Source organism: Aotus nancymaae, unplaced genomic scaffold (genome assembly GCF_030222135.1).
Source record: "Aotus nancymaae isolate 86718 unplaced genomic scaffold, 86718_ANA_hifiasm-v0.15.2.pri h1tg000076l, whole genome shotgun sequence".
In the NCBI taxonomy this organism is placed as follows: Eukaryota; Metazoa; Chordata; class Mammalia; order Primates; family Aotidae; genus Aotus; species Aotus nancymaae.
The window spans coordinates 280,818-308,032 of NW_026988491.1; the positions used below are offsets into that span (position 1 = coordinate 280,818).

Here is a 27,215-nt window from a genome sequence, read left to right on the forward strand (position 1 = left end):
TCAGTTTGCTCCTCTGTGCAATGGGGATACTTGTTTTGTTCCCATGAGTTGGTCAGAGCATATAATGCTACCACCACCTGGTAGAAGGCTACTGTTTTTCTTCTCTTTTAAAGGCAAAGAAGGTGAAGCTCAGGTAAGGTACGCTACTTGCCCAGGGTCACACAGCAAGGAGCTGGAGGGCCAGGCAGTCAGACTTTGGAGCCCTGCCCTAAACCGTGCTTGTGAGGATGACATGAGATGATGTGGGGCCTGGCATACATAATATGTCCTGTTAGCTCTTAGGAAATATGTACCCTATCGGAGCAGCCTTTGGATGAGTGTGGATTTAGCCTGGGGAAGGGAGCATTTCTCTTTTTAAGTTTGTTTTTCAAAATGTGAGTATTTAAGCCACACTCATTCCAATGGTGGATTCCAGTGGGGCACTCACCATTGGAATATCCGTGCCTGTTGCTAGGGGTCTGCTCTGTGCTCTTGGCTTGCACCAGTACCTGGGAGGTAGGTATCATGATTTCCATCTGCAAAAGGAGGCAGCTGAGGCAGGAGAAGGCTGTGTAAGGGCCCCGGGCCACACAGTGTTTGTAACTGTGTCTGGTGGCCTTGCAGAGGAAGGCCGGGGGTTTTGAGCTGGTCTTTCCTGTGGTCTTCCTGGATAGCCCCCTTGGGGAATCAAGGCCCAGAGAGGAGGGGAGTGCTGCCTGGGGCCCCACAGTGGTGTGGGGCAGAGCCTGGCTCTTCTTCTCCATTCAGCCTGGGCAGGAGGGCATACAAGGTGCCCTCTTCGGCCACCCAGACCTGCTGGTCACTGGAGCCGTCGACGTGGTTGAATTTTTGTCAGAATGGAGTATGGGAGGGGGCCCCCAAAGCCATGCTGACATACCTTGTGTTTTTCACCGTCAGGCTTCAGTCAGGGTTCACGGCCAATCTAAGTGCAAGTAGGAGAAAGCAAAATGGAGTGGGGGGAAGAGGAACACAGGGCAAGGTCTTCCCTCCTGTGACCACATCTTCTGCACCCCATAATCCAGCTGACACAAATGGGGGTGTTCCCAGGGGCAGGGTAGCGTGGTGGTTAAGGCCACAGGTTTTGAGTTCCACCTAGCCATGGGTGGTGTCACACAGCTCTACACATAGCACATGCATGACTTGGACTTGTGACGTCATTGTTCATAGCCTCTGTTGTCCCATCTGTACAATGGAGATTACACCCTTCCTGGATTATACCTGTCAAGAAGGCAGTAGGGCGCATAGTAGGCCATTAGTGAGTGAGAGCTCCTGTGAGGTGTGACTGTGCTTACTCCAAACACCAAGTAAAACAGTTGCACAGGCCAGGGACTGGGTCTCTGGCTTCCCTGCTACAGTGCCTGGTTCAAGAAGTAGGCACTCAAGAAAGAGCTGGTTGAAGTCAGAAGGACGGGAGGGAGGGAGGAAGGAAAGATAGAAAGGTCTTCTCGTTCTTTCAATCTTTTGTGATACTCATGGAGACCTTTATAATCTTGGAGTGTTGCATAGGGGGCAGTTCAGCCAAGGAGAGCAAACTCACTGGTCAGAAATACATTTCATAGGGGAGGTCACGTGTCCCTCATCCCAGTTCTCATTTGTTGTTTCCCAAGAACATCTTGCTTTGTTTTGCTAGCTGAGCCAAAAATGTGGCACTTCAGCTGCTGTGGTGGAAAGAAACGCGTTGTCCAGCCCCAGGCGGGGTGGCGAAAGACACCAGCAGAGCTCCCCTACTCCTTCCCAGGGACTGGTTACCCCAGAACTGCTGGGTGGTCCAGCGGGATAAGTCAGGCAGGAGAATTAGGTGGGGGGCCCTCTGCCTGCCTGTTCCCATTTTAGAGAAGGCCAGGGTGTGCAGCCTTAGGAGATGCCTGGCTCTTGGAAGATGGGCTGTAATTACAGACTAGCTTCTCCATGCCAGGCAGGGCCACATGGCAAACTGTCCACAGCGTGGAAAATGCTGCTTCTGTCTGTTTCTAGAAAAATTTCCTTGTCAGATGATTATTTTTTTGCTCCTTGCAAGGTTAATTAAAGACATCGTAGGTCACTAAAATGACTATTTGAAGAAGAATGTGATAAATTAACACAAGGAAATCTTCTTGGGCTCGGTTTATAAATAATCTGGGATTGACTTGTAAAATCAAGTCATTTCTATTTTTTTTTTTTGTCTTTTATCTGAATTCTTTTCCCTGTTGCCTTGGAAACAAGTCTCTCGAGAGGGATGTTGGGAGTTCTGTGATTTGGGTTCAAGCCTCAGTGATTCCTCCATTTCGCACGGTGGGTGTGATGAGATCCTCTTGAGGATGTTGGGTATCAAGGGTGGACAGGACATGTCCCTGTCGCCCACGGGTTCAGCACCCAGAGGGGAAGACTGATGGGTAAACCAAATAACAGCCAGGTACACTGTGTGATTCGGTGGGGTTTACGTAGGCAACGTGGGAGCCCAGAGGTGCCCCCTGCCCCCATGGACATAAAGAAACGGGAGGCATCTCAGGGGAGGGAGTATTAAGCTGAGCTGTGGTGGACTGGATGCTGGCCAGGTGAGGAAGGGGTGGAAAGGTGTCTTAGCCAGAGGGAACAGCATGTGCAAAGGGCTGAACGAGAGATGGTGTGGCACATTCCAGGATGAACATCTGTCCAATTTGCCCAGGGTAGAAAGAACTGGGGAAACAGGTAATATATGAGGTTGCAGACGCTGTCAAAGTTCAGATCAGGCACAATTCCTAGGAGATATCAGCGAGGGCGCCTGCTGGATGGACTGTGAGGCCTTAGGGCAGCCCTTGATTTGGGCTTGTTTCTTTATTAAGTGGGAGGGTTGGCCTAGGTTGGACCCTGCTGGTGTCCTGGTTCTGACTGTCTAGGGTCCTGTGATTCATTTCAACAGTGAGATCATAGGAATTATAACAGAAAAACCATCATACCTTGTTGTCACCATTTATTGAATGTTTTTCTTGTTGTTTAAGAGTCTTGCTCTGTCGCCTAGGCCGGAGTGCAGTGGTGCGATCTCCACTCACTGCAACCTTCACCTAGAGGTTCAAGCAATGCTCCTGCCTCAGCCTCCCCAGTAGCTGGGATTACAGGCACACACCACCATTCACAGCTAATTTTTTTATTATTTATTTATTTATTTTTTGAGATGGAGTCTTGCTCTGTTGCCCAGGCTGGAGTGCAGTGGCACGATCTCCGCTCACTGCAATCTCCACCTCCGGGTTCAAGCAATTCCCTGCCTCAGCCTCCCAAGTAGCTGGGATTACAGGCACCCACCACCACGCCCAGCTAATTTTAGTATTTTTAGTAGAGATGGGGTTTCACCATCTTGGCCAGGCTGGTCTTGAACTTCTAACCTTGTGATCCACCCACCTCGGCCTTCCAAAGTGCTGGGATTACAAGCATGAGCCACCGTGCCTGGCCTAATTTTTGTATTTTTAGTAGATAGGGGTTTTGCCATGTTGGTCAGGCTGGTATTGAACTCCTGGCCTCAAGTGATCCACCCGCCTGAGTCTACCAAAGTGCCAGGATTACAGGTGTGACCACTACGCCTGGCCTTATTGAGTGTTAACTATGTACCAGGGGCACAAATTATCTCAATTTGTTTTTGTTTTTGTTTTTGTTTTTTGTTGTCATTGTTACAACCTTTTGAAGGGGATGGGCTTCATACAAGATGAGAAAACCATGACTCAGGTGATGTAGGCCTTAGGCGGAAACCCTGTGCCATCAGCTACGCTCTGCCTGATGGTGTTGCTCCATCTGAAAGGGAGAAAAAAGTAGGTTGAAGCTGAGTTCGAGAGCCAGCCCTTCCCACTCGTAGTCCTGGGAATTCATCTCCAGGCCAGTTGACAAGAAAGGAAAATCTAATGCAACTGGGCAAGACTTCAGAAGGCTTTTCCTGACCCTCACGAGAGGGCTGGGGGGACAAGAGAAGTGTAGAGAATGAGGTGGGGAAAGACTTTGGGATCAGACAAGTCCTGGTTCCAGTCTCAGAGCCCTCTTGCCAGCTCAATGACCGTGGACAAGTCCCTTTGGCTCTTCATACCTCACTGTCCTCTGTAAAATGAGGATCATCACTAATAGGACTCACACGCTCGACGGTTGTTTTGAGGGTTAAGTGAGGTACGATGTGCGAGAACCATTTCCTGGTACACAGTAAATCCTCATTAGTGGTTATTATTTCCACTGTAGCCCCTTCTTTTCTGTTTGTTTTGTTTTGTGATGGAGTCTTACTCTGTCTCGCAGGCTGGAGTGCAGTGGTGCGATCTCGGCTCACTGCCCACCTCCTGGGTTCAAGTGATCCTCCTGCCTCAGCCTCCTGAGTAGCTGGGATTATAGGCACCCACCACCAAGCCTGGCTAATTTTTATATTTTTAGTACAGACGGGGTTTTGCCATGTTGGCTAGGATGGTCTTGAACTCCTGACCTCAGGTGATCCACCCGCCTCAGCCTCCCAAAGTGCTGGGATTACAGGCGTGTAATGCGCCCAGCCCCAGCCTTCTTTATTAACATAATATTAGTGTACCTCTTGGTCTAGGATGCACAGTCCTGGAATGTCTAATCTTTTAGGAAGCAGGATGTGAAGAGGGTAGTATAAATGAGCCTTCTGCAGGACATTTGGGAAAAGCTGAAGGTTATCTTGGAGGTGGGAGAGGAGGGGAAGGCAGCCATAGGCAGGGATCCCACTTGTCCAAAACTCCAAGGGCAAGACTGAATGTGCCCATACTTCCTGGCCTTTCAATGTGCTGTTCTCTCTTTCAGCCCTCTTGGAATACTCCTGTTCATCCTTCAAAACCCCACCCTGATACCCCTCTTTTCATTGTAAGTCTTTAATAAGTGATCATTTTCCCTGTGACCTTCTTTCCTCAACTTTTGAATTTCTTGGTTGCGGTTCACCCCTCCCTATTATGTTTCCATAGCCTGTTCTTCACTTGTTCATCAGAACCCTTGGCAATTGTTCTTTTTCTCCCTCCTATTTCTCTCTTCCACCAGACCAGAGATTCTTGAAATTATACATGTTTGTATTAGATTTTGGGGCAAAAATGGGATAGCCTCAGATTTGAGATGGCCTTTGGGGACACTTTCCAACCATGGCTAAGAATCAGATAGATACACTGAGCTCTTCAGAGGCTATAGGTCCCTTCAGGCCCAACACTGTCTTACAGAAAGTAGCTCTCCAGGGAATGTTTGTTGAATGAATGAATGACTGACATTCTGATTTCTTTTCTTTTCTTTTTTTTTTTTTTGTGACTGAGTCTCGCTCTGTTGCCCAGACTGGAATGCAATGGCATGTTCTCAGCTCATTGCAAGCTCCACCTCCTGGATTCAAGCAATTCTCCTGCCTCAGCCTCCCAAGCAGCTGGGATTACAGGCACTCACCATCACACCCAGCTCATTTTTGTATTTTTAGTAGAGATGGGGTTTCACCATGCTGGCCAGGCTGGTCTCAAACTGCTGATCTCAGGCAATCCACCTGCCTCAGCCTCCCAAAGTTCTGAGATGACGGGTGTGAGCCACCGCGCTTGGGCCATTTTCTGATTTGTGAAACCACACATGCTTATCTGGAAATGGCGATCTCTGTGTCTCGCCTCACATTGTAGATGAAATTCCCATTTGCTTCCTGGATCTCGGCAGCTTCTCCAGCATTTTTTGGATTAATTATATAAGAAAGAGATGGTTTTCTTTCTTTTTTGATGCCCAGAAACATCCCAAGAGTTTCCTGGAGAGAACAGAAGACTTTGCAGAAAAAGTCCTCTTGCGGGGGCGGGGGGGGGGGGACCGGAGGGGGATGCTTGTGCTGCCCCAGTTTTCAGGAAGCGAAGCTTTTTATAGTCACACTTGCAGACCGCTCTGTACCTAAAGGAAGCCAGGAGGGAACAAGCAGACATCTGGCTTCATAGCTCACTTCTGTGCCCCTCTCCCGCTTCTGGAAGGAGGCAGAACTGGGTGATCCCACCTGCCATTTGGTCCCTGCTTTTCTGGGTGCTCGTCTGCCATCCAGACTGATTTGGATATAGAACTTATCACAGGTGTGAGGCTGGGCATGCCAAATTCCACTACTTAACAGTCATGTGACCTTGGGTTGGTCATTTCACTTCTCTCTGTCACAGTTTTTCCATCTGTAAAATGGGAATGATAATCGTATTAATGGTATCAGCCTCCTTTCATTGTTGGGAGGAGCTGATGGTGTAATACAGTGAGGCAATGCAGTGCAATGCCTGCACATATTAAGCGCTCAGTTAGCAGTGGTGATGGTCTTGATGGTGGTGGTGGTCTTTGGTTAGGTTCCTTAGAAGCAGGGACTGACGAGGATTCTGGTGCAGCGATTGATTGAGGGAAAGCTCTCAAGTGAAATGCATAAGGATAAAAGGGCAACAGACAGGGGCAGGGGACAAAGCTAAGTCCAGACACGGTTTCAGCTGAGCCCCAGCCTCGGCCCAGTCCCGTGGGTGTGAATTGCATCACTGAGTTGGTGGCGCCTTGAGGCCGGGAGACCTGGGGGTTGTGTTCCATATTGGTCAGTCATTGGCTGTGGGCATCTGGGCATAGCCTTCAGTAAGGGCAGTTCTCCAGAGAGGAGGGTGGAGCTCGGAGTCTTTTGTAACCAGCATTCACAACAGCTGAACAGTGTGTGCACCTTCTAGAAAAGGGGATCTTAGTCAGGGGAGGTCACCAGCTGCATTGACGAAAATGATGCATTTGATGACTTCATCTCTGAAAACCAGAGAAGTCAAGTAATTTGCTCACCATCACACAGCTAATAAGAGCTATAGCTGGATGTCCAAACCCTTAATCATGATACTATACTTATTTAGCAAAGATGAGGTGGGTCTAGAATAAGGCAAGTGAGATGCTTACATAGGGCATAAAACTGGGGGACATCAAGAAAAGTCAGTGATCACTATGCATAATATTTTAACTGTGTCTTTTAAAATTCAAAATTAATGCAAATTAATTTTAATTAATTAAAATCAATCAATTAATTAATGCAAATTAATTTTCTTTTCTCATTCTCATGATGAGAAAAGAATCAGAACTGTAAATAAAAACAGGATCAGTATTATTTATCTTTTTCCTTTTGCCTCTGGCGCCGGCGTGGCTTACACAGCACTGAGCAAGTCCCTTTTTGAACAATTAGGTTCTTACACTTTTTCATCGTTATATATGTGACTGTGATGAGCATTCTTGTAGTCAAATGTTTGTATATTTTTATTGTTATTTCCAAAGGAATTCCTGTGTATAGAATTGGATCACCAACTATTGGGTCAAAAGTTAGTCACAGCCCATCGCCAACCTATTATTATGAAAATGTTCAAACATATAGAAAAATTATGTAGGAACACACCCATCAGCTAGATTCTATAACATTTTGCTATGGATGCTTTATAAAGACATAGCCATCTATCCATGGCACTCACTCTGTTGCCCAGGCTAGAGTGCAGTGGTATGATCACAGCTCACTGCAGCCTTAACTTCCCAGGCTCAAGCAATCCTTGTACCTCAGCCTCCAGGGTAGCCAGGACTACAGAGTTCAAATAATCCTCTCACCATGGGCTCCCAAAGAGCTGGGATTACAGGCCACATTACCTAGCACTTCATTTTTGTGTGTGTGTGTGCATTTCAAAATAAATTATTGATTGGCCTGGAGCGGTGGCTCATGCCTGTAATCCCAGCACTTTGGGAGGCTGAGTGGGCAGGCCATGAGGTCAGGAGTTTGAGACCAGCCTGACCAACATGGTGAAACCCCGTCTTTGCTAAAAATACAAAAATTAGCCAGGCATGGTGGCGCGCGCACCTGTAATTGCAGCTACTCAGGAGGCTGAGGTAGGAGAATCGCCTGAACCCGGGAGGCGGAGGTTGCAATGAGCCGAGATTGGGCCACTGCACTCCAGCCTGGGCGACAGAGCGAGACTCCATCTCAAAAAAAAAAAAAATTATAGACATCAGTACACTTCAGCCGTACCTTTCAATATGCATGTCATTAACTGGCGAGCGATTATTTTTTAAGACTTTTGATCTAGGGTGTTAAATTTCCTCCCAGAAGTATATACCAGTTTTCATTTCCATCTGCTGTAGGTATGTGTATCTGTTTTACCACAACCTTGACAACACTGGGTATGATCATTTTAAAGGTGTTTTACTTTCTACTTTGATTTAACATTTTTCCTCGTGAGTACCCCAGTGGATTTTCCACCTCTGTGTCCAGATGAATGAATTCTCCTGCCTCAGCCTCCTGAGTAGCTGGGATTACAGGCACCTGCCACCATGACTCGCTAATTTTTGTAGTTTTAGTAGGAATGGGGTTTCACCATCTTGACCAGGCTGGTCATGAACTCCTGACCTCGTGATCCACCCACCTTGGCCTCCCCAGAGTGCTGGAATTAGAAGTGTGAGCCACCATGCCCAGCCCATCACTTCTTCTTTACTCTGCTAAGCACATGAACCAACCTTCATTCATTGTGGGAGGGGACCATAACAGGGTATGAATAAAAGGGGGCAAGGATTATTGAGAGTCATCTTGGAGGATGCCTGTCAGGCATGACCTTGGTATATGATTTCACCTCTGTGGACTTGTCTCCTCCTCTGTCAAATGGGTTCATGCAAAAAAATTCATGAGTTGATTCCTATGAATGCTTAGAAGGTGTTAGACACTTAGTTACCTCTCAATAAATATTAGCCACCACTGTCATCCCCTGGTGGGCTATGAGGCCTCTGTTCTTTTTTTTTTTTTTTTTTTTTTTTTGAGACGGAGTTTCGCTCTTGTTACCCAGGCTGGAGTGCAATGGCGCAATCTCGGCTCACCGCAAGCTCCGCCTCCTGGGTTCAGGCAATTCTCCTGCCTCAGCCTCCTGAGTAGCTGGGATTACAGGCATGCGCCACCATGCCCAGCTAATTTTTTGTATTAGTAGAGACGGGGTTTCACCATGTTGACCAGGATGGTCTCGATCTCTTGACCTCGTGATCCACCCGCCTCGGCCTCCCAAAGTGCTGGGATTACAGGCTTGAGCCACCGCGCCCGGCTTGAGGCCTCTGTTCTTAATCTCTATGCAGTGCCTGGCTCACAGTACGCACCCTCTGAATCTTTATTAAATGAATGAGTGAAAGAATGAATGAGGCCGGATGCGGTGGCTCATGCTTGTAATCCCAGCACTTTGGGAGGCTGAGGCAGGTGGATTGCTTGAGTCTAGGGGTTCGAGACCAGCCTGGGCAACATGGTGAAACCCCATCTCTACTAAAAATTTACACACAAAAAAATTAGCTGAGTGTGGTGGCACATATCTGTAGTCCCAGCTATTTGGGAGGCTGAGGTGGGAGGGTCGCTTGAGCCTGGGAGGTCAAAGGTGCAGTGAGCTGTGATCACACCACTGCACTCCAGTCTGGGCAACAAAGTGAGATCCTGAATCCAAAAAGAAAAAAAGGAAGAGAGAGAGAGAGAATGAATAGCTGTAAGGAGTAGGACTACATAGACAAGAAAGAGATCTGTCGGCCACATTGCCAGAGAGTTCTTTGTGATAAACTTTCTCAAGTGAGGCCCTTTGACCAGTGTCTAGAAAATAAATATTTGTTCAAAACTGAAGTCAGGTGATGGTGGAAAGGACGTGGGATGCATTCGGAGCGACCTGGGTTTCAATCGTGGACTTGGTGTCTGAACAATAAATATTTACAGAGCTTTAATTCTGGGCCAGGTACCATATCAGACCTAGGAAAAACCTGGGGTGGGAGCAGCTCTGGTGCATGCCCTGGTGCCATCCTTGCTGTGTGATCTTAGGCTAATGAATCTATGTCTCTGAATCTGCATTTCCTTGTCTGTAAAAGTAGTGGGTTTGGGGGGACATGGATCCCTGCTGGGAGGAGAAACCTCCTTTAACAGGTGTGCCTGACCTCCAGGATCCAGCTGCTGCCCACCCCTTTCTAACAACCCCTGACATGTTTGGATTGTCCAGACAGAGGGCAGAGAATCTGCCTGGGTCAGATGAGCAGGGCCTGGTGAGAGAAGCTGGTGTTAGGGTCTAGTTGTACCCCCAACCCACAGTACTCCAGCTCTGTAAGGGTTAAAACCCAGTGAGCTCATGTGACCTGGTGTAAACCATGAATCATTCCCATTGCTCCCAGTGCTGAGCCTGCCACCCAGGACGGGGCAGATGCTGTGCCCCAGGTTGCCATGGTAACTCCGCCTGTACTGAAATACAGCCTGCTCCAGTCCTTCCTGGGGGGACCTCAGGGGCTGTCTCACCTGGCTCAGTGTTGACTTGCAGGAAGGGAGTGGGAGACAGCTGAAATGAGAGAGAAAGAGAGAGAGAGAAGGAGAGAGAGAGAGAGGGGGAGAGAGAGAGAGGGAGGAAGAGAAGCAAGTGGAAGTTGAGACACAGGGAGAGGGAGGAGAGCGAGGCTGAGAAACCAACAGCGAAACAGACCACGAGAGGGAGACAGACTGACAGCCGACCAGAGGTCCCAAGATGCTGCCTGTAACTGTAGAGGCAGAAGCAGTTTCCCAGCAGTGCTAACCTTCCGGGGGCTGCCAGATCTCTGACATACAGGCACACACACACACACACACACACACACACACACGTGCACACACATGCACACACGTGCAGCCACATTTCCTGGTGCGCTTGCGGTGAGGGCACAGGGGTGGGTAGACTGGCAGGCACGTGAAGTTGCCATCAGCCCCGAGGGACCGTGAGCGAGTTGGGACTTGGGGGAGAAAAAAATGGGGGCGGACGTCAGCTCCCTGGGCGGCCGCTGCCACCGCCTCCGCCTCTCTGAGGCCCCTCCTGCATTCCTGGGCAGCGAAGCCCCTCGTTAAGACGGGGGCTGATGTCATCCCTGGCTGTTCAGCCAGGGGACCCGGGGGCCCTGGTGGCTGCCTCCGGAAGTGAGCTAGCCGCCTGCCGGCTGACAGGTTTGGAATCTCCAGCCAGAGGACAGAAAACCTGCATGGGTCAGGTGAGCAGGGTCTGGCTGAGGGCAGCTGGGCAGGGGACAGCAGGGTGCAGCAGCCTGCCCACTGGAACCTTCCAGGGTGCACCTCAGGGGGGCTGCCTACCTGAAGGGAAGTGAGGACGAGGGTGCCCAAGGCTGCCCTTCCCCCCGCACCTTTCGGGGGCCGTCACGCCCTGGAGTGAGAGCAGCCTGCTTGTTCCTCAAAGCTCCTCGTCGCGGCTGATCAGCTGGGTGAGCCCAGCAGCTGGAACCTGGACTGCCCGGTGTGTTGACTTTACAGCTCCGCTGGGGTGGACTCCCAGCCTGCCACTTAGCTGCCTCGTAATTCCGAGCGGTGCCCGTGGATGCAGCCGGCTGCTGGCTCAGGGATGTTTACTTACCCTTGGTTTGCCTGAAGAGAGCTGCTGGGTTTTCTTGTTTTTTGTTTGTTTGTTTGCTTTTCCTCCAAGCAAGCCGAGAACTTCCATGAGCAAGAGGGTCAGAAGAGGGGAGAGGAGACTGGCGTTTTAATTGCTCCCTCCCTCCCTCACCTCCTCCTTCCCTCTCTTCCTGGCTGGCCCCATGGATTACCTGGGAGATAAACTCACAGTGGCTCAGACCCACATGACCCAATGGATGGGCACCGTTAGGAGGTCCTTCCAGGAAGCCCTCAATTTGGTGACCACCACGGTGGGGCATGAACGGACGAGTGCAGAGCCGGCCAGCCGCACCCCCTTCAAGCGCACCTCCTCCTTCCGACACCTGGCCTCCCGGAGTCGGGAATCTTTCCGCCGCTTCTCTGCTCGCAGCCAACAGAGATTTTCTTCACTGAGGAAAAGACAGACAGACTCGGAACCGCCAGATATTGTAAGCTTATGATATTTTAGAAAATATTAAAACAATGCTGAAAGCTCCTCCCCTCCAGTCGTCCCAGGGAGGGGGTCCCAGTCATCAAACGAGGGAAGTTACTTCTCCCAGAATAGTTGTCAAAGCCCAGGCCCTCCGTGTTCTCTGCACCTGGGAAGGAGGCACGTAGCAATAATTCCTCTCTCTCACGAAGTTGGTCAGGAAATTTTTGCTGGAGTCGAGGTCTGTGTGGACAGGGCCAGCACGTGAGGTGCGCCGAATTTGCTAGTTGATTTATGTTTAAGTGTGAACACCCCAGACCCTGACACGAAAGCTCGTCCTTCCCCCTATTTTTAGGGTGGATTAGTGGCACCTGCTTCGGCTCCTCTTACCCTGCTAGGAAGAACAAGTGGCCATGTCGTGTGCATGCTGAGTTGTAGCTTCCTTGGTTCCACTGAGCTCTCATCTGATTGCCAAGGAAAGGGCCTTAGGAGACCAAGGTGGCGGGTGAGTTTGCCCGCTGACCATGAACCTGGGGCTTGGTGTGAGTGGGCCAGGGTGGGAGGCCTTGATTTCTCACTCAGGCAGGCTCAAGAGGGCTCGGGATTGAGACAGCAGTCTGGAGTGACAGCTCACGATTAAAAGCTTGGCCTGTGTCCTGCTAGGGGACAGTGCAGAAACAACTGTAGAGACCTTACGATGATCTGGAGAGGTGGGACTGGGGCCTGAGTGCGAAAGTGCCTACCCTGTGGGGCAGCACAGTAAACGAGTGGCAGAGCTGGGACCCGAACCCCAGGCTCTGACCTCCCCATTCCGGGTTCTTTCCAGTCCAGCTCCTGGCGGATGTTCTCCCCTGGCTCTCCCGATAACCTCAGGTCTGCCCACATCACTGACCAGGCCTGAACCTAAAGAGAGTGCCTGGCATTTTCACATAGGAGACGTCTGCCACCTGACTGTGCTGGCCCCGTTCGCGGGAGCACCTGAGGACAGGCGAAGGGCTAAGCCAGCCCCTTTTCTGGGTTCCTCCTAGTCAGGAGTGCCTACAGTCATGAAGGGACCCAGCATTTAGGAGGAGCCCTGAGCTGGCCCTCCCTACACTCGAGGTGGCAGGGCTCACAGCTGTCCTGCCAGTTGCAGGGACTCAGTATCCCCTCTGCTGGCCCAGAGGTGGGGTGACTCACCCTAGGTCACACAGCAGCCAGAGCGGGCAGGTGCAAATGCAAGACATTAGCCGAGCGCTTGGGCATGACACACGGCTCATCGACAGCATGTCGCCTTCACACTGGGTCTGTGCTCCTTTGTGGCCTTGGACAAATTAGTGGAGCTTGAATTTATGCGACAGATTCCCCAACCTCTGGAAGGTGTGACTTGGCACAGGGAAAGAAGGCCCCTCATTCATTCTGTCTCCCCCTGTGTGTCTCTCTGTCTCTGTGATGTGTCTCTCTGCCTTGCTCTGTCTCTGTCTCTCCCTCTCTGTCACTCTTGTTCTCTCTCAGGGTATGGGGTTGCTGATAGGCAGGCTCTTTTGACATCCCTCTTTCCCCAGCCTGGGGAGTGGTGTGACCCCTGAATCCCCTAGGCCTCTTACCCTGTGTTACAGGTTGGTGCCACTGGCAAGAATGGCTTCTCTAGCTGGTTGAATGAATGAAGTTGGGTGGTGCAGAGCCATTCCCTGTTACATTGAGATGCCTCCAGCAGTGTAAATACAGGCTAAATACATTCAAGCTTTGGGCTCCTTTCCACGTAGCCATCTACTGGGTGGTAGGCACCAGCTGGCCTTGGCCTTGACAGCTTGGATCAGACTCCTGGCTGAGGAGCCCTGATCCATTCTTAAGCTTCAGTTTCTTCCTCTGTCCAATGAGGAGAACCAAGGGCTTGGTGTAAGATTGAAGCAAGCCCCTGGCACAGTGGCAGGCACACAGTAGGTGCACACTTGTGAATGTCCTCTCTCTTTTCATTGCCTGGACACTCTGCCTGAGTAGGGTAAAGGCAGAGTTGGGATGGGAACACGTGCCGTCTTGCAGAGAAGTCAAGGAAAACGCAAGGCCAGGGACCTCCTGCCTGGGGTTGAGACCTGACTCTGCCAATTCCCAGCCATGTGACCTTGGGCAGACTCCTTCCCTCTCTGTTCCTTGATTTCCTCCTCTGTGAAATGGGGATGATCGTGCATTGATGGGCTGGTAAACGTGTGGTGAGTGTGGCTGTGCTTAGTGTGTGGTATGTGTGCCTTAAAAATTAATTCTTGTGACAACCAAACCTTTCCTCTCAAACCATCCCTTCAAAGATTTTCAGTGAGCTGGAAAACCCACACATTCCCCTTTCACTCAGGAACTTCACTTAAATCTTCGTTTTATGGGAAGAAACTTTTTAAAGCCACTGACAATTACTTAAGAGTTTGGGACAACAACAGTGTCCATGGCTGGACTGGGAAGGGCCAGGATTTTAGTCTTTCCGACCTTGTCTGCGTGATTTATCTAAATAATCCATTCTTTTCATCCTGGTTCCTGCCTCTGGCTTGTATTTACTTAGAGCAATGTAGAAGAATCTATCACGGGCATAAAATAACTCTCAAAGGCGTGCCCTGAAATGTTTTCTAAAGCCAGCCCTGAAGTAATTTGCTAATGGCCTGCCTGCCTCTGTGTCCAAGGGATAAAAAGGAGAAAGAGGGAAAACAAACGCTTTGTCTCTGAGCCACAAAGGCAGGAAGAGACACGTTTGTGCTGCAGTCCCGTATGAGCCTGAGAAACATGCCTGGGACGCCGGGGTTAGCCCAGGAGACGAGGTGGGCTCCAGTTAGAGGCCAGACAGAAAATTCCAGAACCCATGAACAATGGCAGTGGCACAGGGGTCAAGACTGGAATAAAAGCGGGAAGTTGGGGGTCTCTGAGGCCACAGGGTGCTGCACAGAGAGGGCTTTGGAGTCATACAGACTTGAGCCTGAGTCTCAACTTACCACGTGCAGAATGAGTGACCTGGGCCACCTTAAATCACCTCTTTCAGCCTCAGTGCCCTCATCTGAAACATGGAGATTCAACCGAGACTTGTCTGAAGGGTGGGTCAATGAGACAGCGTGGACTAAGAGCCAGCACAGCCCTGGCTGGCATGCAGGAGGTGCTGAGTAAATGTTCATTCCATGTTGCTTTCCGGGGGGCGTCAGACTGTAATGTAAATCCCGCCTTCCTAGAAGCCTTGACTGGTGCCTTAGGGAGCAAAGGAAGAACCTGGGCGACTCTGTATTTACTGTGTGCAGGACTCCACGCTAAGCATAAGGTGTGTATAATTTGTGTGTCTTCATTAATTCACTCACTTTTTCATTCAACCAGTATTTATTTTTATATAGTTACTTAGTTACTTAGAGCCTCGCTGTGTCGCCCAGGCTGGAGTGCAGCAGCACAGTCTCAGCTCACTGCAGCCTTCGCCTCCTGGGTTCAAGAGATTCTCCTGCCTCAGCCTTCCCAGTAGCTGGGATTACAGGCCCGCCACCACACCCAGCTAATTTTTGTATTTTTAATAGAGATGGGGTTTCACCATGATGACCAGGCTGGTCTCGAACTCCTGACCTCAAGTGATCCACCCGCCTTGGCCTCCTAAAGTGCTAGGATTACAGGCATGAGCGCCACTGCACCCCGCCTATTATTTTATTTATTTTGGAGATTAGGTCTTGCCTTGTCACTGAGGCTGGAGCGCAGTGGCACGATCATAGCTCATCGCAGCCTTGATCCCCTGGGTTCAAGCCATCCTATTGCCTCTGGAGTAGCTGAGACTGCAGGCGTGCGCCACCACACCCAGCCATTTTTTTTCTTTTGTGTAGAGACAGCGTCCTGCTATGTTGCCCAGGCTGCTCTTGAGTTCCCAGCCTCAAGTGATCCTCCCACCTCAGCTTCCCAAAGTAAAGGAATTGCAAGCATGAGCCACCGCACCTGGCCCCTCCACCAGTATGTATGTATGTATGTATGTGTATGTGTGTGTGTGTATGCATGTGTGTATCTGTGTGTGTGTGTGTGTATGTGTGTATGTGTGTGTATGTATGTGTGTATGTATGTGTGTGTGTATATATGTGTGTATGTGTGTGTGTATGTGTGTATGTATTGAGATGGAGTCTCCCTCTGTTGCCTCGGGTGAAGTGCAGTGGTACAATCTTGGCTCACTACAACCTCTGCCTCCCGGGTTCAAGTGATTCTCCTGCCTCAGCTTCCTGAGTAGCTGGGACTACTACCACCCACCGCGCCTGGCTAATTTTTGTATTTTCAGTAGAGACAAGGTTTCATCATGTTGGCCAGGGTGGTCTCAAACTCTGAAGTGATCTACCCGCCTCGGCCTACCAAAATGGTGGGATTACAGGTGTGAGCCACCACACCTGGCCCCCTCAACCGGTATTTACTGAGTACCTATCACAACCCTGGTGCAGGAAAAATGGCTGTGAACAGAAGAGACAATAATCCTGCCTTCACAGAGCTGCTTTCTAGTGAGGCTGATAATAAAACACATCAGAATGTAAATATGTCATATATGTGCTGAAAATGACGGAACTATCTTAAAATATCAAGGATCTGTCTGTAACCTCAAACTATTGCTGTATATATCAGTAACCTCAAACTATTGCTACATATCAGAATTTCTCAGCCTCAGCTTCAATGATATCTTGGGCTATGTAATTCTTTTTGGCTGTGTGGGGCAAGGGATGGGGTCTGTGCATTGTAAGCTTATCCCTGGTCCCTAACCTCTAGAAGCCAGTAGCATGTCCCACAGTTGTGACAACCAAAAATATCTCCAGATATTACCAGGTCCCTTTGGGGCAGAATCACAGTGCCTCTCCCAGCCCCCTCCAGGTTTGAGAATACTGCCGTATATAATTTGGTGTGGGGCACAATAATTGTAGCTGGGGTATTCTCTCAGTGACTTAACTATGGGGAGAAGGGCAGGGATCCCACATCCACTGAGCCTCTCCTACTTGCCAGGAACCACACAGCTGCCCCTATTGGGTGTAACCCATACTTTGTGAATGGAGAAATCTGAAGCACAGAGAGGTGAAGTCACAGGCCTGGGGCCACACAGCCGGGATCCATGAAGTGGGGATTCCATCCAGCATGTGTTGGCCTTGCTGGGAGCATGACCACGCCCTGCACTGGGGATTCACTATTAAACATCAGCCTCAGAGCTGAGTGTTCAGTCCTCCAGCCTAAGGCCGAGTGGGAGTATTTGCTTCTGTGTTAATTATGGACTGGAATGGCTGCTTAAAATATTCAGCAGGGCTCAGTGTCTCCCCCCGCCCCCCGCCACACACACATTCTTCTTTAGTGAGTCGGGGAGAATTGAAAGGAAAGGATACATAGGACTCTTGCCTTTGGAAGCCCCATTTCAGTTCATCTCCATTAGTACTCTCTTTGTACTAGGGTCCTCCAGCTCTGTAATAAATTACCACAAACTTGGTAGCTTAAAGTAAGATAACTTCGTCTCTCACAGTTCTTGGGTCCAGAAGTCTGAAATCAAAATGTCAGCGGCCGATGCTCCCTCCAGAGGCTCTAGAGGAGCGTCCTCTCTCACCTCTGCCAGTTCCTGGTGGCTCCAGGCATGCTTTGGCTCGTGGCCACATCACTCCAATCTCTGCCTCCGTTCTTCATGTCACTGTCTCCTCTTTGTCATCTCCTCTCCTGTCTCTGATAAGGACACTTGTCCCTGAACATAGGAGCCTCCTGGATTATCTAGGATGAGCTCAGCTGGAGACCTGCAGCTTAATTCCATCTGCAAAGGTCCCTTTCCCAAGTAAGGTCATGTTTGCAGGGTCTAGGGGCTAGGATGCAAACATAACTGTGGTTTTTTGTTTGAGACAGCGTCTCCTGTCACGCAGGCTGGAGTGTGGTGGTGCAGTCATGGCTCACTGAAGCTTCAACTTCCCAGGCTCAGGTAACCTCCTCCCTCAACCTCCCAAGTAGGTGGGACTACAGGTGTATGCCACCACACCCACCTATTTTTTTGTGTGTTTTTAATAGAGACAGAGTTTCGCCTTGTTGCCCAAGCTGGTCTCAAACTTCTGGCCTCAAGGGATCCACCTACTTAAGCCTCCCAAAGTGCTGGGATTACAAGTGTGAGCCGCCAAGCCTGGCTAACGTATCTTTTTATGGGCCACTGTTCACCACCCCATACACTCCCCACAGCTTACACTCTGGCCCCTCCCATCCAGTTCATTCTCCCCACAACATACCCAAGAGATCAGATCATTCCCCACCTCATCCCAGACTTAGATGCCCAGTTTTCCTGAGCGACCTGGCCCTGCCTCCCTCCTGACATCAGCTCCTACCTCTGTCCTTCATGCTCACTCTGCCCTTGCCACTCTAACCTCCTGCTCTTCATCAGTCACCCCATGCTCCTTCCAGACCCCAGGCCTGTGCCATCACCATTTCCCCTGCCTAAAATGCACTTGTCCTCTCTTCACCTCTGCAGAGAGGCTTCCCCACATCCCAGGCTGTGGCGAATCCCCTGCGTTTCCCTGTACCCATCCCACTTCACTTCTTCGTGGGACCTGTCTCAGTCTGTGCTTATTTCATGTCACTTGCTCCCTGGTTTATTCTCTGACTCCTCCCCTAGGATGTCAGCTCCACAAGGGCCAGGGCTTTGACCATCCTGATTCACCTTGGGATTGCCAGTACCGGGAACACTAGTGGCTAGGAGCTCACAGAATATCTGTCTTCCTGAAATCCACTCTCCTTCAGTCTTGTGTCCACCTCGTGACACATATCCATATTATATATGGGTAAACTGAGGCCCAGAGAGGATAAGTGACACAGCCCTGGTATATACTTCATAAGAGAGGATACCAAGTATATGGTCACACCAGCCTGAACGCTCCCAGTCCCGTCTGATCTCAGAGTTGATGCCGGGATTCTAGTCCAGGGAGGTCTGGAGTTCTTTCCTGGTAGAGGGCAGTCTGGAAAATCTGAAGTATAATGGTAATAAAAAACCACTCATTCATTCATTAAGAATTTTTTTTTTTTTAAATGGAGTCTTGCTCTGTCGCCAGGCTGGAGTGCAGTGGCGCAATCTCGGCTCACTGCAACCTCCGCCTCCTGGGTTCAAGCAATTCTTCCGCCTCAGCCTCCCGAGTAGCTGGGACTATAGGCGCGTGCCACCAAACCTGGCTAATTTTTGTATTTTTAGCAGAGACGGGGTTTCATCATTGCGAGGATGGTCTCGATCTCTTGACTTTGTGATCCGCCCGCCTCGGCCTCCCAAAGTGCTGGGATTACAGGCGTGAGCCACCGCCCCCGGCCCATTCATTAAGAATTTTTAATTGAGTACCTCTTTTCTACCAGGTACTGTGCTCCATGGAGGAAGAAACAGGCAGGGTCTTTGCCCCCAGAGGATTCATAGGAGCAGAAGACACATTAAACAACTAAATAAACCAATGAATGAACAAAGAATGTGTTCTCAGATAATGGTGAGGGTTCTGAAGAAAATGTAACAGGGCATGGACACCGTGGGAGTGTATTTTAGGAAGAGTGGTCAGGAAGGTCTTCTCAGGAGGTGACATTGGAGCAGAGACCTGCATGAGTGAAGGGATGAGCCCCAGAAAGTTTGGAGGGACATTGGAACGGCAGGAAAAGCAGCGCAAAGGTCCTGAGGCAGATTCATGCCTGGTGTGTTTGAAGAGCAGCAGCAAGGAGCCCAGAGTGGCTGGAGCAGCGCGGGTCAGTGGGAGAGGGTAGAAGTGAGCTAAGAGAGGTGGGCCAGGGGCCAGGGCGGGTAAGGCCCAGGAGGGGGGCTCTGATAGGATGTTAGATTTTAGCATTGGAGGGTACTGAGCAAGGGAGAGCTCTTCAGATGATCGGGTCTGTGCCTCTGTGTGGGGTGCTGGAAGAGAAGAGCAGAATAACAACTCTAGCTACCACTTACTGAGTGCCTCTGTGTGCCAGGCACAGGTTGTTATTAACGCATTTCTCCTGGAGATCTGGGCTTCAAAGCAGTGGGGTCCGGCTGCCGTGCACCCTTCCTCCATCTCCTGCTGCCTGTGCCGACTGCCAGTTGCCACCTGCCACCTCATGTCCAGAAGCCCTGCCAGGTGCCCTGGTCTCAGGCCACGCCTTGGGGTGTGGATTTGAGGGGTTAGACTTAAACCCAGCCCCAAAGGCCAGCATGATGTCACTTCATTCTCTGCTACAGTGTCACCAGGCAGGCAGGACAAGCTGCTTTCTTTTGGGCTGGCCTCACCCAATTTCAGGTCTCCTTTTCACCCTCCTGGCAGCAGAATGATGTCACCCAGAGAACAATGGTTCCTTTATAGATGTAGCCTGGGCCAAAGGCTGGGTCTGAGAGTAGGTGCCTCTGGGAGAGACCTAGAGTGAATAGAGGGACAGAACAGAGGGCTCGGGCGCTCCACAGGGATCTGCTTTTGTTCAATAATGTTAATCTCCTTTCCTCTGTCCCCGGCCAAAAAATAGCGTGTGCTCAATGTACACTTGGAAAATAAAGAAAAATGTAAAGAAAACAAAACCCGCCCACTCTTCTAACATCACATTGATGAAAACCACTCCTAGCACTGGAGCGCATTTCCTTCTTGTCTGTTTTCCTCCCTCTTCCAAACAAAATCGCCAACCCTCTGTCTCTTTATAGTCTTTAAAAATGAACATTTTATATGTCTTTATAACACTTTTAATGCCCTTGCAACATGAGACTGTTTGTGTCTTCATAATTTATTAACCTGTCTGGCTGGACATTTGGGTCATTTCCCGTTCTGGGCTATCAGAAGTGACCCCTGCAGGGGCGGGGTCTGTGTATGTACCTCTTCGTCTGGATTTCTGAGAGGTCTCTGAGGTTTAAGTAAGCTCATGTTGCTTTCCATGGTCAGAAAGCCCAGTTGTTACTCTCACTTCTCTCTCCCTCTGGCAGCGTTTTCAAATCCCAGATGTTTTGTTCAGACAAATGTTTCTTGCTTCCTCATCAGGAAGTCAGAAATTTCAGGAAGGAAATCGGGATTGATACACATCACAGGGAGTGTTATGTTTTTGGATTTCATGAAGAATGGAGTCTTTAGCAAGAGAAGTCCTTACAAGAGAAATAATGTATTAGATTAGTTGTAATGGTGTGCTGGTAAATGTTTAACAAGCCTGTCTTGTTGGGGAAAAAGCTCTGATTGGTAGCATTTGCCCAATTTCATGGTATAAATACTCCCACCATGGCCAATTGTAAGCTTCTAACTAGTTTTCACTAAACCCAAAGTTGGGGAAAGATGGACAGTAGCTCACTATTCTTTTTTTTTTGAGATGGAGTCTTGCTTTGTCACCCAGGCTGGAGGGCAGTGGCGCAGTCTTGGCTCACTGTAACCTCTGGCTCCCAGGTTCAAGCGATTCTCCTGCCTCAGCCTCCCAATTATCTGGGATCACAGGTGCCTGCCACCACACCGGCTAATTTTTTGTGTTTTCAGTAGAGACAGGGTTTCACCATGTTAGCCAGGATGGTCTCCACGTCCTGACCTTGTGATCCGCCTGGCTCAGCCTCCCAAAGTGCTGGGATTACAGGCAAGAGCCATCGTGTCTGGCCTAGATCACTGTTCTGTAGTATTTTTATCACATAGATATAATAGACATAAGTGACCTCAAGACCATGGAAAATAATAAAATGGAGCAAAGTAATTAGGAAGTGCTGAGATGTGAGTATTTATTACTTTTGCTTTTAATGTGATTTCTTTTAGTTTAGATCATTTAATCTTTAGTAATGGCTGTGTTTAATACCTGGCTCCTGAAAATTGTAGTTGTCCCTGGGAGGCCAGGACAGGCCAGCTCCAGTATACGCTGCTGGTTAAGAGAGTGAATTGTGGGATCTGAGAGCTGTGAGTCTGAGTCCTGGTTCTGTGTCTCCCTTGCTATGTGGCTTTGGGTAGTTTTCATACTTTTTTAAGCCTCAGTTTCCTCTTTTGTAAAATGGGGCCAACAATATTGCTTCCCTCCACAGTTGCAGTAAAGATTGTGTTGAGGTGGAACACTTAGCACAATGCGTGGTGCTTAATAGTGAGGTAGGAAGCGGGACTCAACTCCAGAGATGGGGATTGGGCACTGGACCAAAGTGAGAACTAGCTAAACCAGGACCAGGGCAGAAGCAGCTTTCCAATCAGACATGCTTACCAGTGTGACACGTCAGTTTACCATTGTCAGAGAGTTACTGTCCCTTTCCATGGCAATGACCCAGTAACCCAAAAGTTACTACCCTTCCCTAGAGATTCCTGCATAAACTACCCCTTATTCTACACGTTATTAAAAGTGCATAGAAATATGACTGCAAAACTGCCCTGAGCTGCCACTGTCTGCCATTGGGGTAGCCCTGCTCTGCAGGAGCCGTCACAGAGCTGTAACACCACCACTTCAATAAAGCTGTTCTCTTCCAACTCCAGCTTGCCCTTGAATTCTTTCTTGGGCAAAGCCAAGAGCCCTCATGGGCTAAGCCCCATTTTGCCTGTCCTGTGTCAGTAGGATCTTGGTAAACAGTTATTATCATCATCACCATTGTTATTTGATCAGAGCTTAAGAGTTGGCAAGGCACAGTCAAACATGATAGACAGCCTCTCAGGTGGCCCCTGCGGTGATTCTTGCCTTCAGGTATTCACACTGTTGTGAAGTCCCCGTCTATGCTGTCCTGGGTTGGTCAATGTGACCAACAGAATACCTGCTGTTACTTCTGAGATGAGGTTTTGTTTGTTTGTTTGTTTGAGATGGAGTCTTGCTCTGTCATGCAGGCTGGAGTATAGTGGCATGATCTTGGCTCACTCCAACCTCTGCCTCCCAGGTTCTAGTGATTCTCCTGCCTCGCTGGGACTACAGGCGTGTGCCACCATGCCTGGCTAATTTTTTGTATTTTTAGTAGAGACAGGGTTTCACTGTGTTAGCCAGGATGGTCTCGATCTCCTGACCTCATGATCTTCCCGCCTTGGCCTCCCAAAGTTCTGGGATTATAGGCTTGAGCCACTGTGCCTTGCCAAAATGAGGTTTCAGAAAACACTGTGGCTTCCCTCTTGGTCACTCCTTCCCTTTCTTGGAGCATTCACTCTGGGAAGAGCTGTCGTGTCTTGAGGACCCTCAAGCAATCCTGTAGAGAGGCCCACATGGCGAGGAACTGAAGCCTCTAGTCCACTACCACGAAGGAACTGAAACCTGCCAACAGACTCACAGGTGAGCTTGGAAGCAGATCTTCCAGCCTGCAGGTGAAACTGCACCTCTGGCCAACAGCTTGACTCCAAACTCATAAGATACCCTGAGCCAGGACCATTCACTGAAATCCTTCCTAGATCCCTGGCTTCCAGAAACTGTGTGAGATAATAAATGCTTATTATTTCAGCCCACTGAGTTGTGGGGCTATTTGTTACGCAGCCAGAGATAACCAGTACACATTTCTTCTCACTTACGCTTATGGGAATAGTCCGAGGATGGCCAGGGAGTATTATTTAATCCCTTGTCTTGCAGATGAGTAAATTGAGGTAGGAAGACCCACCCGTGGTCGGTATTGTGGGAGGTGTTGGTATTCCCAGTGGATGCCTTTCTTGTCTCATATGTTCTTGCCCATAAAGGAGGCTGGCTGCTCAGCCCGCCTGGGGTCAGGGTCCTGGGGCTTTTGAGTAGCTCACCCTTTTAGGAGTTGGCATGAATCTCCCAGCATAGGATGGAATTCGTTTCTTGGATTCTAAGTGCTCATTACCCCATTTAACTCATCAAACATTCATTGTAAGAGCTGGGCCATAAACAGCAGTGAACTCTATGCAGAGATATGAGAGCATGGTGGCTCTTGTCCAGCATCAATTTGTAGTCTAGAGAAGTCTGGTCACATTGCCTTGCTCCCTTGAAAGGAGGGTCTGAAACATACCTGTTTACTAAGAATTAAAAATTGCAGAGTTTGTGAACACATTTGACTTTTGTTTTCTAGGCATAGATTTGGTATCTCCAGCTGTTCTTTCTTGATTGCAAGAGAAGAGGGGTGCTACAGTTCAGAGCGTGGCTCTCCCTTCAGAGAGTTCTTAGTTTGAATCCCAGCTTTGCCACTAGCCAGCTATGGGACCTCAGACAGGTGATTTTAATTCTATGAGCCTCAGATTCCTTGTGAAGTACCCAGCACAATGCCTGGAACCTAGGAAGTGCATAATAAATGCCTGTCACAGTTGCTGGCCTTATAACCTTGCCACGTTAGTCAGATTCGGATATGCTATGCTGCAGTAACAAACTGCCAGCTCTCAGACACTTAACACCATGTGTTTGTTTGTTTTGAGACAGGGTCTCAACTCTGTCACCCAGACTGGAGTGCAGCGTTGCGATCATAGCTCACTGCAGCTTTGACCTCCCAGGCTCAAACGATCCTCCCTCCTCAGCCTCCCCAGTAGCTGGGACTGCTGGCATGTGTCACCATGCCTAGCTAATTTTTTGTAGTTTTTGTAGAGATGGGAGTCTCACTATGTTACCCAGGCTGGTCTTGAACTCCTGGGCTCAAGCAATCCTCCTGCATCAGCCTTCCAACGTGCTAAGACTAGAGGCATGGGCTACCGTGCCTGACTGTTTATTTCGTATTCATGCAAAGTTAGCTGCTGGTCCAGGGGCTGGCTGTGGCAGCCGCCTCTCCAGATTGTTTGCATCTGGCAGCTAGGCCATCTGGGAAGATGTGACTTCTTTATAAAATTTCAGAGAAAAAAAACTGGAGGGTCACATCAAGGGAGAGGCTATTGTCCCATTTTACAGATGAGGAAATTAAGGCTTAAAGAGGAACGTATTTTAAGCATTGACCATGTGCCATCCATTGAGCCAAGGAGATTGTCTTAAATCCTTAGAGAATCCTCATCCAGTAGGTATTATCTGTGTCATGTCTGTTTCGCAAATGATAAAATTGAGACTTGGGGAGAGGTGACTTGCCCAGAGTCACCTAGTTCACCGTTGGCCAACCACGGATTCCAGCCCAGGTCTGCTGACATCTCGTTTCTTGTGCCTCCCATTTGAGAAAGTGGATTGAGAGAGCTGGGATGCCTTTTCTGAGAGGTACCATGGTGTAGACCGGGTTTCACACCATGGTGACACTGGCATAGGGATGGATAGCTCTCTGTCATAAGGAGCTGTCCTGGGCACTGTCGGATGCTGAGCAGCATCCCCAGCCTCTTCTTACTAGATGCCAGCACCATCCTTCCCATCCCCAGTTGTGATACCCAAAAGTGTTTCCAGCCATTGCTAAATGTGGGGGGCAAAGTCATCCTTGGTTGAGAACCACTGATGTGGATTATAAGAGCTCAATCTGGGAGCCAAGAGATGTGAGTTCAAACCCCTGCCAGGCCTTAAGTCACCATTCGGCCTTACCCAATAGATTCTGGACAAGGCCTAAGCATTAGTAGTAGGCCTTTGGAATACCCTAACTCATAGGTAATAGAACCTTTGATTCCTGGTGTAATTTAGGGCAAGTGTCTCTGCTCTGATAAAGCGTTTTTATTTTGCTACAAAGTGGCACAGACAATATCAGTTCACAGAGTTGTTATGAGAATGACAGGAGATGCTGGTGGAGAGCACATAGTTATTTATAAACGGTGGCTTTTATTGTCATTCTAGTTATCACCTGTCAAAGGGGAGGTTCAGAGCGGGGCAGATTTTCTGGTGTTTGGAAATTCTCTTCACAGTCTATTAATTTCCAGCCCTACACCTCCTGGCTCCAGATCCAAATATTCGCTTTCTACCAAAGCCAGAAATTATCCAGCACCTCACGTTCCCACTATCACCAGCTTGATTTCTAGAAACAGCCCTTCCCTGGGCACACCTATGATTTAACACCTGTAATTCCTTAATTCGTAGCTAGGAGCCTGTTCTTTTCTTCTTGGTAATTGCCTTCTGCTTTGGGAAGGACGAAGGTTGGATTTGGCAGCCACGTGGCAGACATCTTGGCAGGAAAAGCCTGGAATTTTCTGGACCCTCTGGTGCTGCATTCAAAGAGCAGCATATAAAGGTAGCCAGGCTGGCAGATGATGGGTAGAGTTTCATTATCTGTAAATGTTTTTAAATGAACCCTAGGTGCCCATGTAAACAGGTAGCTGACAGGCAGGACGTTGGTACGGAATTGTTCTTCATGGAGGAGTTCCTGAGCCTTGGTTGTCAGAACATGTAGATCCCTCCAGTTCACTCCTTTTTTGTTATAGCTGAGGAAGCCTAGGCCCCGAGAGGGCAAGAGACCTATGCAAGGTCACACAGCGAGTTAGTGACAGACACAGGACTGGAGCTTGGGTTTCTAAATCCAGTGTTGCAGCATTGGAGGCCAGGTGGCTCTCAACTTTGACACCCTTTGGAGTTTGAGCCACAGACATTTATTGAGCTCCTATCATGTGCAGAAAGCCCTGTAGTCAGTTGTGTGATGCATTAAAAATAAAGGGACTCCATTCCTGCCTTTTGACTTTTTAGAAAAGTGAGCATATGTATATCCCAGCTGTGCAGCTTTGAACCGATGTCCTCTCCATGACACTGGCTATGGGCCTCAGTTTCCCCATATGTTTTTAGAGATTGTGGTATGACCTCTTAAGATCTTCGCAGTAAAATCAGTTCAGATTCAAATCCCTGTTCCCCTCTCTACTAGCTGTGTGACTTTGAGCATGACTTTGAGCAAGCCTCAGTTTCCCAATCTGTACAAAGGGAATCATAATGCTGTTCATGGCAGTGAAATTTCTGTACGGCAACGAGTGTGCCGGGCACATGGTAGGCTCTCAGCACTCTGCTGGCCTCGCTTCCAGACCACTGGGCCGCTGGGCTGCTCACAGCTCTGCGACCACGTTCCTTTCTCCCAGCTTTTGCACAAACTGTTCCCACTGCCTGGAATGGCTGCCTGGAATGACGGAACCGTGGCACACGCTCCACTGGCGTGTTAAGAAGCTTAAGCCTCTTCTTTAAACTGTGCCATTCTCTCTCTAGCATGATCCCCACCCTCTAGTGTTTAGTTATTAGAAGGGAGGGAGATGGACACGTGGGCCTGGCATAGAGCCAGCAGCCCCAGCGTCTTCTTCCCAGCCTCCTTTGTGTCCACTTGGCTTCCCCGCCTCCCCTTGCAAGATTCCTCCCATCCCATCCTGCCCCACCCCACCTCTACGTTGTTGCTACTTGATGATCAAAGCATATTTATGTGTCATTAACAGCCACAGCTAATTAGGAAGGAAGGGTTAAGTAGGAGGCATTCCTATATACGCCTGGGGGCTGAACAGTTGGAGATTTTTCATATCCTATGTTGGATTTTGTTTTCCTCTTCTCTTGCATAAATACAAGTCCTTTTGTGGGCAAGATGAAAAAAGAATGGAGGTCATTAGAGATCTGCTTAGTGAGTTTGCTAATCTTTTCATGGGACGGGGAGCCCCATGGATTTTCAACAACTTAGTGCCATTGGTTGAAAAATGGTTTCTGAGCTGAATTGTGGTGAAGCGGCTGTGGTGGTCCAGTGGTGTCTGATTGCTGGGATGGGGGTGGAGGAGGAGACAG

The 27,215-nt window shown here is 49.3% G+C and overlaps 1 protein-coding gene across 6 annotated transcripts in view; it reads left to right on the forward strand.

The window, feature by feature from the left end:
* The window catches only part of KIAA1671 (KIAA1671 ortholog), a 168,073-nt gene that overhangs the window by 76,924 nt on the left and 63,934 nt on the right, over positions 1-27,215 (forward strand). The window contains exon 1 of one of the 6 annotated variants that reach the window (XM_064367863.1): positions 9,822-11,775. The exons of 4 other annotated variants lie outside the window; for them this stretch is intronic. In XM_064367863.1, the coding sequence (XP_064223933.1) occupies positions 11,491-11,775 (285 nt within the window). In that variant the 5' untranslated portion in view covers positions 9,822-11,490. Of the gene's footprint in view, positions 1-9,821; positions 11,776-11,950; positions 12,262-27,215 lie in introns of those variants that run through there. One more of the 6 variants, XM_064367864.1, reaches the window with a different exon arrangement.